We start from the raw sequence: 11907 nt of genomic DNA, 5'->3' as shown, positions 1-11907 counted from the left end.
AGCAGCGGAGGAGCGATGGCGGCGGACGGGAGGGCGGCGGCGGCGGCGGCGGCGGCGGAGCTGCAGCCGGAGGGGGACGCGGAGGGCGGCAGTAGCGAGCCGGAGGGCGGCTTCGGGCAGCTGCTGGAGGAGGAGGAGGACGGGGAAGATGCCGGCTATGTACTGTATAGGTGCGGCCGCGGCGGCGAGGTCCCCCGGCGAGGGCCGGACCCTCGCGTCGCGGCACATCACGGGGTGGGGGGCGCGGGGTGGCGGAGCTGGGGCCGGAGGAGTAGGGAGCTGCTGGGAGGGGCAGGGACCTGAGGACCTGGGAGGTGGCAGACACTCCTTTTCACTAGACCGGGTTGCTCAAGGCCTTATCCAGCATGGCTTAGAACACTGCAAGAGCTGGTGCTTACACAGCTTCTCTGGGCAGCCTGGTCCAGTGTCTCACCACCTTTACAGTCAAATAGTTTCTTCCCAATATCTAACCTAAGCTTCTTCTCTCTCAGTTTGTACTATTACTCTTTGTCCCATCATGACAGCTTCTGATGGAAAATCCCTCTCCTGCTTCCCTGTAGGCCCCCTTTATATACTGGAAGGCTGCTCTGAGGTCTCCACACAGCCTTCTCTTCTGAAGGGTGGACAGCCTCTCAGTCTGTCTTTGTAAAGGTGGTCCAGTCCTCTTCAACATCGTGACCCTGCTCTGGACTTGCTCCAATGGCTCCATGTCCTTCTTATGCTACAACTTTACCTATTTATATGCTGTGTTACAGCATAATAATGTGGTCTGTGTTACAGATAATAATGTAGCTAAGGTAGTAGGGACTGTGCAGAGGAAGGATGTGTTACTGGACACAGGTTTGTGCATGTCATAGTTTGAGTAGCATTTAGTGCTTTTTAGAAGCATTGAAAACTCAAAAACATGTATTTACAGGGACAGGAAGGAATGGGCTGATATTGAACCTGTTCCTCAAAATGATGGGCCAAATCCTGTTGTTCAGATCATCTACAGTGAAAAATGTAAGTCTTAAATATATTCTGCCCTTAACCATTGTTGAAACAAGACTTCATGTTTTGGTTAACATTTTCTAGAGTGATACTGTGAAGAAATTAATTTAATTAATTGTGTTCATTAATGTGTGCGGTGTTTTCACCAAGCACCTCTGAAGCTGAATCTTCTCCTGAGATGTTAATAGCCAAGGCTCTCTTTTTAAATCCTATGGCTTAAGAGGGGATACAGCAGACAGTGTGGTTCATGTCACAAAGCACTCCCACAAGCAGAAGCAAAACAAAACATGAAGCTCTTGCAGATGGTGAAGTAGTGTGATTAAGCAGCACAGATGCTTTATGATTGTTTTGACTGTTATTCTGATGGTGTGTTTCTGACTTCCTTGTGCAACTTTGTCGTGTGCTGATATCATGCACAGGTCTCAGTTGAAAATGCTGTCAGATCAATAGGTATCTGTCATTTTACAGAGATGTATTTAGAGCTCATTAAATAGGAAGCAATTTCAAAGGATTATTAACTGTACCCCCTGATCAGGCCATTGGCTAAGATGCTATTCTCTGTCTAGTCCGAGATGTCTATGATTACGTCCGGGCTGTTCTGCAGCGGGATGAGAGGAGCGAAAGAGCTTTCAAGTTAACAGCAGATGCCATTGAGTTAAATGCTGCAAACTACACAGTATGGTATGTAGTAATCTTGGGATTATTGCTGTGGTCATTTGACTGCTTGCCTTTTAAGTCTTTAATGTTCTGTTAATTGAATCAGGGCATGCCTAGTTGAATTTGCACAGAGGAGTAGTGTAGCTTTCCAGTGAGCTTCCAAAGAAAGCCCTTGTTCAGTATTTCCATGCCTCATTTTAATTCAGTGGTTTTCATTCATTTTGCTTTAAGGATATTATCAGTCAAGGTCAGGGTTAGCCACAAAAAGGACTTTTCTGTTTAAAATTAGATCACTTACTTGATAATGTGTCCATGGCAAAATGCTGAAGATGCCCTCAGTTGATTTCAAGAAGAGGCATAAAAACATGACGACAAATAATTTGTGTATTTACTAAATAGTGCATTTTAAAAGATCTGTTGGGTTACTATTCAGATAGGTAATAAATAAACAGTGAATTTCTGATACTCAGAGTAGGGCCTTCTAACTCACAAAGGCTAACAAGTACCTCTTGTACATCTTCATTCCACTAATTTCCATATAATCAGAAAGTTTACATTGTTTCAAGCACAGAAGTCTTAGTTGCTGTGACAGAAAACTAGCATGGGTACAGATTAATTTGAACATGATTGATACCATCTTAAATAATGTACTGTTGCAATCAGTCATATTCTAGTTTTCCACTGTTCATAAGTGAATGCCCTTTAACAAAACTAGATATGTGGTTAAGGATTTTGCATTAGTTTTAGCTCTTTGCACTAGTTTTAATTGGATGTCATTCACAAGAACTGTGAACAAAGGTGATTCTGTGTTTTTCTCTGTGAATTGTAGGAAAGTCCTTTTGCAGTGTACAAATGCTTGACTTTTATACAGGCATTTCCGGAGAGTCCTCCTGCAGTCTTTGGGAAAGGATCTCCATGAGGAACTTAAGTACATTACAGCTATCATCGAAGATCAGCCAAAGAACTACCAAGTCTGGTAAAATCATGATTTCTTTTCTGTTCTTAATATTTTTGCAGATAATATTTGTTTTGTAAATTGTCCAGTTGTGGTGGAGGAGTTAAATGGAGTTGCACCATGTCAAAGTTCCTTTCAGATATTTGTTCTAAGTGTATGATTATGACATGCTAAGCAGGTCTTGTTTTCTTGTTAATTTGAATTTTTAGACTGCCAAAATAAGTCTGACAGGCAAAAAAAAAAAAACAAAAAACAAGACTTGTGAAAAGCCAACTAAGACGACAAATAGACCTGTCGTTGGGTTTTTTTCCATAATGAATGGGAATAGGCAAAAGAGCAGTATTGATAATGCTTGAGAAATTATGTAGTACTAGAAAACTTTACTCTCCTGAAAGCTTTGACCATGAGTGTGGAAGTACCTTGTTTCAGATGAACATTACTTGTCTAAAATGAGATGATTGGCCGTTGTGTATGTGTGGTTAGAATTTTTAATAACATAAATATGCATCATGCATTTCTCAGAGCCAAGTGAAATGTTCTGGTATGCTTAATTTTAAATATTTAACTAGCAAGTTCTTTTTTTCAAGTGGTGCACTTTTATACAGACCACACACTCACAAAAATAATTCAGACTTTGTTCCTCTGATCATTAGGCATCACAGGCGGGTGCTGGTTGAGTGGCTGCAGGATCCGTCCCGAGAGCTTGAGTTCATAGCCGACATTCTTAACCAAGATGCCAAAAATTACCATGCCTGGCAACACAGACAATGGGTTATTCAGGTATTGTATTCACAGAACTCTTGATTCTTTAAATAACCTGCATTTTAAATGTGTAGCAGAGGTTAGCTATAAACTTGTCTTTCAGGAAATGAGCTGAAAAAATTGGATTGTTTTCTACTTACTGTTGTGTGTGTGAATTTAATCATGAGCTAATATGATTGTGCACCACTGAATAGTGTAGCACGTTCCTAGTTCACCTGTCCTTTTTTTTTTTTTTCCTAACTTTCTGTTGATTTCTTCAGAAAGGTTCTATCCAATGTTCAGGCAACTTAGGAACAAGCATATATTTTAAATAAATAATACCTTTTGTTTGTGATACTCTCTCTTCTTTCCATTCCACAGGAGTTCAAATTATGGGACAATGAACTGGACTATGTAGACCAGCTTCTGAGAGAAGATGTGAGAAACAACTCTGTTTGGAACCAACGGCACTTTGTAATTTTCAACACCACCGGCTATGATGACCCAGCAGTCCTAGACAGAGAAGTCCGGTTAGTAATGCTATTCAGGCTCACATTAAACAGTCTCCATTACATGAAAGCAAAAGAATACTTTCACAGTCGTGGTGGGCGTTGTTTCCTGATTTTTATTTACTTCTGGGACTAACACTCATAGTTAGCAGTTTAAGTGTTAAACTGAAGCAAGTTCAGCTTACTCTGAGCAAGCTACTTTCATGAATCTGTTTTCCTGACCTGCTGTTTATTGTGCAGACAAAAGTTTGGGGTTTATGGTGAACTGGTTGTAGCAGGACAAGCTGCAGAAAATCTGTGATACTCTTGTGTCATTCATTAGCATTCTACTTCTAGAAAGTTTGGCAAGAGAGGCAGTCTTTGCCTAGACTGGTGCCTAGAGCACCTCCTCCCTCTTCCTTCCTCACTGACTTCAGTGTCTACAGCGTGTTCCTCTCATGTCTTCTCACTTTGCTCTTCTTTAGCCACAAATAAACCTGTGCAACCACCTTTGTTTTTCTCCCTTAAATATGTTACCACAGAGGCATTACCATCATTTCTAATAGGCCCAGCTAGACTAATGGCTCTTTGGAGCTACTGGCTCTAATGAACATGGAAGAAGCTTCTCACAGAAGCTACCCCTGTAGCCACCCCCCACTATCAAAAAACAGGCCATGCAAACCCAATAACATGGGCTTGGATTGTAGGAAGAGAAGTTGCCTTTTGTGAGGAATTTGATGCAGCTGGAAAAATAAAGCTTTCAGGAGTATGTGGTTGGCACAAAGAGAATTACCTCTGTGAGATGGCTAGTTTTCAGGAAAAAGAGTTTTGTGCTCACTGTTTCTAGGTTGCATGTTTAACTGAAGGCAAACTGGGCTTCTACATGTGTTTTACTACCCATGGTGGTAACACAAGCTTCTTCATATGATTTTTAAATCTCAGACTGCTGATTAAGGTTGATGGTTATGAGAAAATATTTGTCAAAATGAAGAAGCAATTAAGAATTGAACCATATACTATTTTTTATAGAATTATTATTCAGAAGAAAGACAGAATCTCTGAGTATGTCCTTTGGTACGTTATTCACAGAGACTCACCATCTTCCATGGTTGTCTTTGCAACTTTCTGGAAGTTTTACTTCCAGTTTACAACCTTCTTGTAGGTCAGTGAATCTGAACCATTTCCATGACTTATACTTGAATATCTTCAGCTTTTTCGTTCCAGAGTTTAGATTGGGCATCCTCTCTTGATCTCAAGATAATTGGGTACCATCTTAAGAACCAGACTGGCTAAGATGAATACTTCACAGATGTCATTATAGAACTCATTGTTGGTTTATAAACTCCGTCTTTGTCATATTAACATTCTGACTGCAGGATGTTAAAAAATTGTTACAGTTGCAAGTATTTTTTTAGTATTCCTGATGCAACTTTTTATCAGTATCTGCAGCCTCTGAGAACCATCAGAATGCCTGTTTATGCTAGGAAAAGCCAGAAGACAAATCTGTTTCGTGTAGATAAATGTGGCTTTGTGGCTGTATCAGAGGTGCAGATTTTGACAGCTTTTTTTACTGCAGTTGCTTCACTGCTGCTTTCACACAAATGCTGCAGAAGGCTGTGTGAGCTGAAAACTCAAGCTCTGCCTTTCCGTGGGTTTGTTTGAGTGCAGCCTTGTAAAACAAGTTTTGCAAATAGGTACAGAACATACCACTTGCAGTCATATTAACAGAGCTCAGTTACTCTGACTTTCAGCCCCTTCCCATTTCTGAGCACCAGGATACAAGTTACTCCTTTAGCATACCAGGAGAGTATATTGTGTTGTTTCTCAGTGGCTTTAATAATAATTTTGAGAATGGATTCATTATTGTATAAACTCCAGGAAACTGAACACTTAAAACATAGTGCCTTTTTGAGACTCCTGCTGGTTATATCGTAAGCCATTTTTGTTCTGCCCAGGTGAGATGATCTGCAAAAAGAGTGAAAGCTAGAGAGATGCATTTGGAAGGTTCTGAGCACATTCAGGTAATCCCTAACTATATTGTTATTGGTTGCTTTCATGACCTGTTACCCTTTTCTTGCAGGTACACTCTTGAGATGATCACAGCAGTGCCACATAATGAGAGTGCTTGGAACTACTTAAAAGGGTGAGGCATATTTCTCCGTGAGGCAAAGAGAATATCTGTGGAAGGTGTCTGATGCCTACTTCTTAACTGAAAATAGCTTGTTGCTTTTTGTTCTAGTGTAGTGTTTCTGTCACATGGTTATTATATTCTAACTTAATTTCTCTGTAACTTTTCACTAAGCTTCTGGCCCTGTAGTTCTTGTGGAAGAGCTACAGGTGCTTCTCATGCTTTTAAAAACTTGACCTGTAATGATACTCTGTTAAAAAGCATAGATAGGAAATAACAAACATGCTTTCAGTCTAATTTCTGTTCAGTTGAACAAAAGCTATACCAGCTTACTACAACATGAGGCTGTACTAGTGCCGCATGCTGCTTACTTTCTGACTGACTTGTACTTACAGACTGATTTCAAAATTATCTCCAAGTAAAGGAATCATAACAAAAATGCAGTTTTTCAGACCAGATTTCCCATTGTTATGTGTCAAGCCTATTAACCTCTTTTCTAGGATTCTTCAGGATCGTGGTCTTTCTAAATATCCAAATCTGCTGGAGGAACTGCTGAATTTACAACCCAGTCACAGCTCACCCTATCTGATTGCCTTTCTTGTGGACATATATGAAGATATGCTAGAAAACCAGTGCGATAACAAGGAAGAAACACTGAACAAGGCATTGGAGGTATATTTTGAGAGCTTGGTTTTTCTTCTCAGGGATGTTGTCTATTCCTGTCTGGTTTTATAGCTTGACAAAATGAGATTGATTTTCGTAAATAGAACGGGTTACTTGTTAATCATGACAGGTCTATGAAAAGTTTAACACAAAAGTTGGACAGTCACAAGGATCTCATTAATTTAAATGTAATTTTTCAGTTATGAAATGCCTCCTAAATTTTCTTCACCTGGTAGTGAAGGAAGGTCTCTAATTCTACCTGCAGAAGAAAGATGTTTGAACAATTGCAGAGTTTGCGATGTTAACTTTGTAGCAGTAAGTCGCTCTCTTCTCTGTAAATAAATTAATTTTCTTAGAATGTCCATGTCCAAACAGCCTCACTTGTGCTCGTTTGGCCCTTCTTAGCTCTAAGAAAGTTGACAGAATTAGCTTATGGTCAGCAGGCGTTGGGGTATCAGTAAGAAATGTCAGGCACCACTTCCTACAGAGCATACATTGCTTCTGGCAATGCTGTGTGTCTCCCAGAGCTTCATACTTGCCTGCTCCTTGGTGCAGTTTTTAGTGTAGTTTTTATAAGAACACTTTCCATTCATTGTGGGACTGACTGGAACTTGATGTAATCAGAGCTGTAGTTTTGCCTGGAGTCTTTGTATTCCAACATTGTTCTTTCTCAGCACTTTTCCATTGTTGTGTTCCAGACCAGATTGTAAGTAAGTGCAGTTGTACCTCCTAGACTCATGCCCCCTTCATACTATTTCACTGATTTTGACTTCTCTATTTAGGCATCAAAGCTAATTTCTTAACTCCATTTCACTGAGTAAGTCAATGACATCTGCATAATAAAAGGGAATTTACTAAAATATTTGTAGTGTTCATACTGTGTAAAATTTATATAGCTTGTCTGTAAGTAGAATCAACTTCTATTGTGCTGCTTACCCAGACCAAAATTTTAAAAAACCCAAACATGTAGAAGTATCTGTACCAGCTCTTAATGTAGCATGAGGGAAGGTTACTGACTTGCATGGAGATCCTTTTTGGAACAGTCTGTTGAGGAAAAAAAGAGAAATAAATGATCCCCTGTCAGTCCATCAAAAGTATTGATGATTCAAGAAAAGGATGATCCTCCAGTGTTTGGAATTAAGTGGTTTACAGCCTGGATGACTAAAAGACATTCAAGGTTCTTAGGAAATATACTGTGCTTTACTACAGGATCAGGCTGGCATGAATGATGAATGGTAGGTATGGAGGTGAGTCAAAGGAAAACTCCTACAACTGAAATGGGGCTGGAGGGATCTTTGTGTAGTGTCGGATTGGTTGGCTACCAACTGGGTTTGTCATCAGTTTGATGTCATTAAACAGTTACAAATCCCACGAATAAAACAGATGTAGCAGAGAAATGTATTTCTAATACTGTCTGAAATACATGTTGTATGCATTTTATAGTTAAGGATTCTGTAAGCTTTCTGGTTTAACACTCCAGTCTCTCATTTTTCTTTCATAGTTGTGTGAAATTCTGGCTAAAGAAAAAGACACCATCCGAAAAGAGTACTGGAGATACATTGGAAGGTCCCTTAAGAGCAAGCACAGTTCAGGCACTGAACAGAGCAGCACATTGACGGATAAAGAACAGTAATTGAAGATGGAAGAAAACAGTATTAAGCTTTCAAGATGTACTAAAGCTGTACTAAGTAGGGTTGTCAACAAGTTTAAAGTCCATTGGTAGGTATTGCAATGAAAGAGGAATGCAGATTGCTGTATAGCTCTGAGTTGCTGCTGCTGCTGGTGATAGCTCTAGGTGCAGTTAAGAAATGTATTAAGGCTTAATTATTGAAATGTACCAAGTAAAGGTTTTAGCTCCTAACAAAAAAAACATAAAGCTACACCTGTTATATATTGGCAGTGCTCACTTAATGGTTGGCCTTGATCATAGAGATTTTTTCAAACACAAGTTACTCTATGATTCTGTGAAGCACTAAAACCATTTCTCATGTCCTGGCTTACCCACTTGTGGTTCCTAACACTCTCTCATCAGATGCTGCAGTAGTGACTGCAGGTAACTTAGCTATAGGGGATATAAAGTAACCTGGTTAGTGCAAGTAGGCACTGCAGCTGTGGCCTTATGTGGGAGCAGCTGTGTGACCCTGTCAGCCTATGCTGTTTTATGCAACTGACACCAAGTGTAATTTTGTAATAAAAATAGAGCATTTGTCTGAATTTTTTAAATGTGTTTCTTTTGGTCCTTGTAAGTACATAGTTTGTTCTTTTCAGATGCTAATAGAGATAAAATAACCCTTCATATAAGTATTGGATACTATTGCATTGAGATGTCTTTTGCATTGAAGTATTCTTATCCCAGAAACTTTCAGTACACTGGATATATTCAGTGGAGCCCTGAATTCTTACCTGCACAGGAAAAATGCTTTGAGGACCCTGGGGGATGTGTATACCTGCACCAGAAAAATGCATCTACCCTATTTTCAGTAAATGGCTATTGTAAACTGTGTTCTTATGAAGTGCTTGTCTGATTGGAAATATTTTATTGGAAACAGTCATTGGAAACTAGAGGAAACAAACAAATGCTGGTGTTTATTCCATAATATGCAGTCTTTCTGACACTAAACATTAAAAGGTCTTAACTGTGATTAAACAGTAGTGGAGACTATTTTTTAACACTTGAAATTCTTTAATTCTCTTTCACTCTTGAAATTCAAAACAACTCACAGGAAGTGAAATTGATATACAAAAGCTGTGTTATTTTATAGTGGCTTTGCTCCTTTCTCAGTGGTAAACATTTTTGTAGTGACACGAACATTTAAAACAGACATGGACTTCAAACTTTGAGAGAGTTTACCTGGGGGGTGCTATTTTTTCTTTCTTTTTTTTTTTATGTTGGGTTTTTTTTTAACACATTTGAAACTCCAGTACAAAGCAAAAAGTCTGTTTCTACCCCATGAGTTGTTCCTAATTGAAACTGTACTAAATATGGAGTACTGAACAGCCAGGGTGTTCAAGGTCTTCAGGACAAAGTAATGTATTTTCCACTAACAGTCAAGAAAGCTCAGAAAGGTGAAATGGTCAAATACAATTCTTAAAATAAACATCATCAATTAAGAGGGAGCAGAATTTTTCCTCTGCATATGGAGTTAATACATTCCTGCATCTTTCACAAAATGCAGAGGACACTTGGAATAAAGCAGACTATTCTTTATAGACACTAGCATAAATTTCAGCAGTAAGTCATCACAAGGATTGATGAAGAGTGTCCACAGGCACGGTGTATTTTGAGATGTGATCTCAGTCACTTGAGGGCTGAGGGAAGAGCTTAGCTTTAGCCATACAGACTTCCTAGGGGCAAGAATAGGTAGGATGCCTCTGACAAAACCTTTTTTGGGGATATGGTTAACCTCATTCTTGAAAATGATGGGTCTAGAAGGAATGAATAAGATTCTAACAGAGTTGGTAGGGTTTTATACTTGTTATGCAAGCATAGTGGTACATGGAAAGATGATAGCGCTTCTGAGTTCCATTTACCAATGATACATATTGCTAATGGAAAAAATACCTAGTCTTATGAAGAGTAAATGTAACCAAACCATGCAAATCCCAAGAAAAAAATGTGCTGGACCTGGAGTTCTGCTTAAACAACAGGAACCAAAAGAAAAGTCATTCTGTTGTAACAGAAGTGTTCCTTCTTTCAAATGTTTATGTTTACTGTCATTTGGATTGCAAGGAAGCTTTCAAATTCTCTTGCAAAGGTACTTCAGTTTTGTGCTGGTCAACCATACAAAAAAATACTGTGCTGTTAGAACTGGAAAAATTATGGCTGCCCAGCCAGGTTGCAGGTGCAGCTACCAAACCTTGAATTTTAATGCATAGAAGACAAATTGTTTCTGGTGGAAGAAGGAGCTTCACAAAGCTGTAGAGAGAAGGGTCTTAGGGTAGGAAGCTACAGATGACATTAACCTGTAGGCATTGGTACTGACTGCCTTTGATCAGGGCAAACATCATGAAGATTTTTGTCCCAATAGGTTCATCTGTACAAGAAAATTAACAGTTGTTATTACTGTGTGTAATGATGTGACTCTTGTGTACAATTTTATTACTGAAGAGCTGTGCCTAAATGGAAAACTACTGATAAAACTCTCCCTTGTAAATCAGTGTAACTGGAACATTCAGTGGAGTATAGAGCATTAGTAAAGTGTGAAATCATATCTTATGCTTGCTTTCATCAGAGGCTGATGTTCTTGTCTTGGTGTAAGTCTGTCTGTCTTACTAAGCCATTCTTGACTTTCCACCTTTGGAACTTAGCTGACAAAACAGTGTGCAAGTCCTTCCTAATCTCTTCAGTACAAAACCACCTCTGCTAGCACAAAGTGCTTCTATCAGATGCTGTCTGGTTGTGCTGAGGCAGATTAGGAGTGTGCCATTCAGTTGGACCTTCTGTAGGGGCAATATTCTTCAGTAAGGAAGCAGGAAGGTTTCTAATAATTCCTTCCACATGAAACACCTTCATCGAGGTTCTAGCTGCCAATTAATGCAGTGCTATGGTGATGAGGGACTTACAGAGTGATGGGACACCCAAAACTGAGGGTGCACACACTTATTTACATTTCTCTAAGCATGTGCCTTGATAAGGTATTAGAAGCTTCACCAAATTTAGCTAAACCCTAACTCAGGATGCCTTGAGGCCTACATCATCTGTCTAATGAAACCGCTTGGGACTAGGACTGTGCTCCACGAGGTGCATCACCATCACTGTCTCCGAAGAAGAACTGAAAACTTACACACCATTCCAGCCCGGGGGGGTTAGAATCGTTGCTGTACGCTGCTGCTGCTGTCGCCCAGCCGAGAAGGTGGACACTGGCCGCTAGATGACGCTGTGACACGCGCCCCCAAGCCCACCGGCGCCGCTGATGTGCAGGAAAAAGACGTCACCATCTCCTCCGTGCAACATCACTACTTTTACTCCTGCTAATTAAACACGGAAGAGCAGCTGCTTGGTAATTCAATGCATAGCGCCACACAAGCATCAAGCACAAGTATTCTGGGAGGGGCTAAATGGTCATCTCCATGTTGGTGTTAATTGGAGAGCAATTTCTTGTTAATAGAGATGATGTCTCCTCTGACACTGGACACCTTGTACAGATTTGGACGCTGTTTAGTCCTGATGTTCTAAAAATAACGCCGTGACTAAACCCCTCTGCTCAGAACTTGGGGTTTGTGGCCCGTTTACATCTTCTGGAGACATGACTGCAATCGGAGTGCTACACTCCTACGCCTTCACC

General features: G+C 40.0%; 1 protein-coding gene across 1 annotated transcript; it reads left to right on the top strand.

Annotated features, from left to right (window-relative positions):
• On the top strand, positions 1-9269 carry FNTA (farnesyltransferase, CAAX box, subunit alpha). Its single transcript, XM_005530926.3, has 9 exons — positions 1-170; positions 917-1002; positions 1557-1671; positions 2519-2623; positions 3256-3382; positions 3725-3873; positions 5912-5974; positions 6460-6631; positions 8124-9269. Exons 1-9 carry the CDS (start codon positions 16-18, stop codon positions 8253-8255), a joined length of 1104 nt encoding a protein of 367 aa, XP_005530983.2. The 5' UTR covers positions 1-15; the 3' UTR covers positions 8256-9269.
• Positions 9270-11907: the final 2638 nt, after the last annotated feature.

The sequence above is a fragment of the Pseudopodoces humilis genome, chromosome 4 (genome assembly GCF_049639895.1).
Source record: "Pseudopodoces humilis isolate 2021_Gansu_Grassland_sample_001 chromosome 4, ASM4963989v1, whole genome shotgun sequence".
Lineage (NCBI taxonomy): Eukaryota > Metazoa > Chordata > Aves > Passeriformes > Paridae > Pseudopodoces > Pseudopodoces humilis.
Note: the sequence above shows the minus strand (reverse complement) of the source record. Positions and strands in the feature narration are given on the sequence as shown.

Coding starts and splice junctions, on each gene's coding strand:
- FNTA (XM_005530926.3), top strand. CDS start 16: ATGGCGGCGGACGGGAGGGCGGCGGCGGCGGCGGCGGCGGCGGAGCTG. Junction 3,383..3,724: donor ACAGACAATGGGTTATTCAG/GTATTGTATTCA, acceptor TCCATTCCACAG/GAGTTCAAATTATGGGACAA. Junction 6,632..8,123: donor CACTGAACAAGGCATTGGAG/GTATATTTTGAG, acceptor TTTCTTTCATAG/TTGTGTGAAATTCTGGCTAA.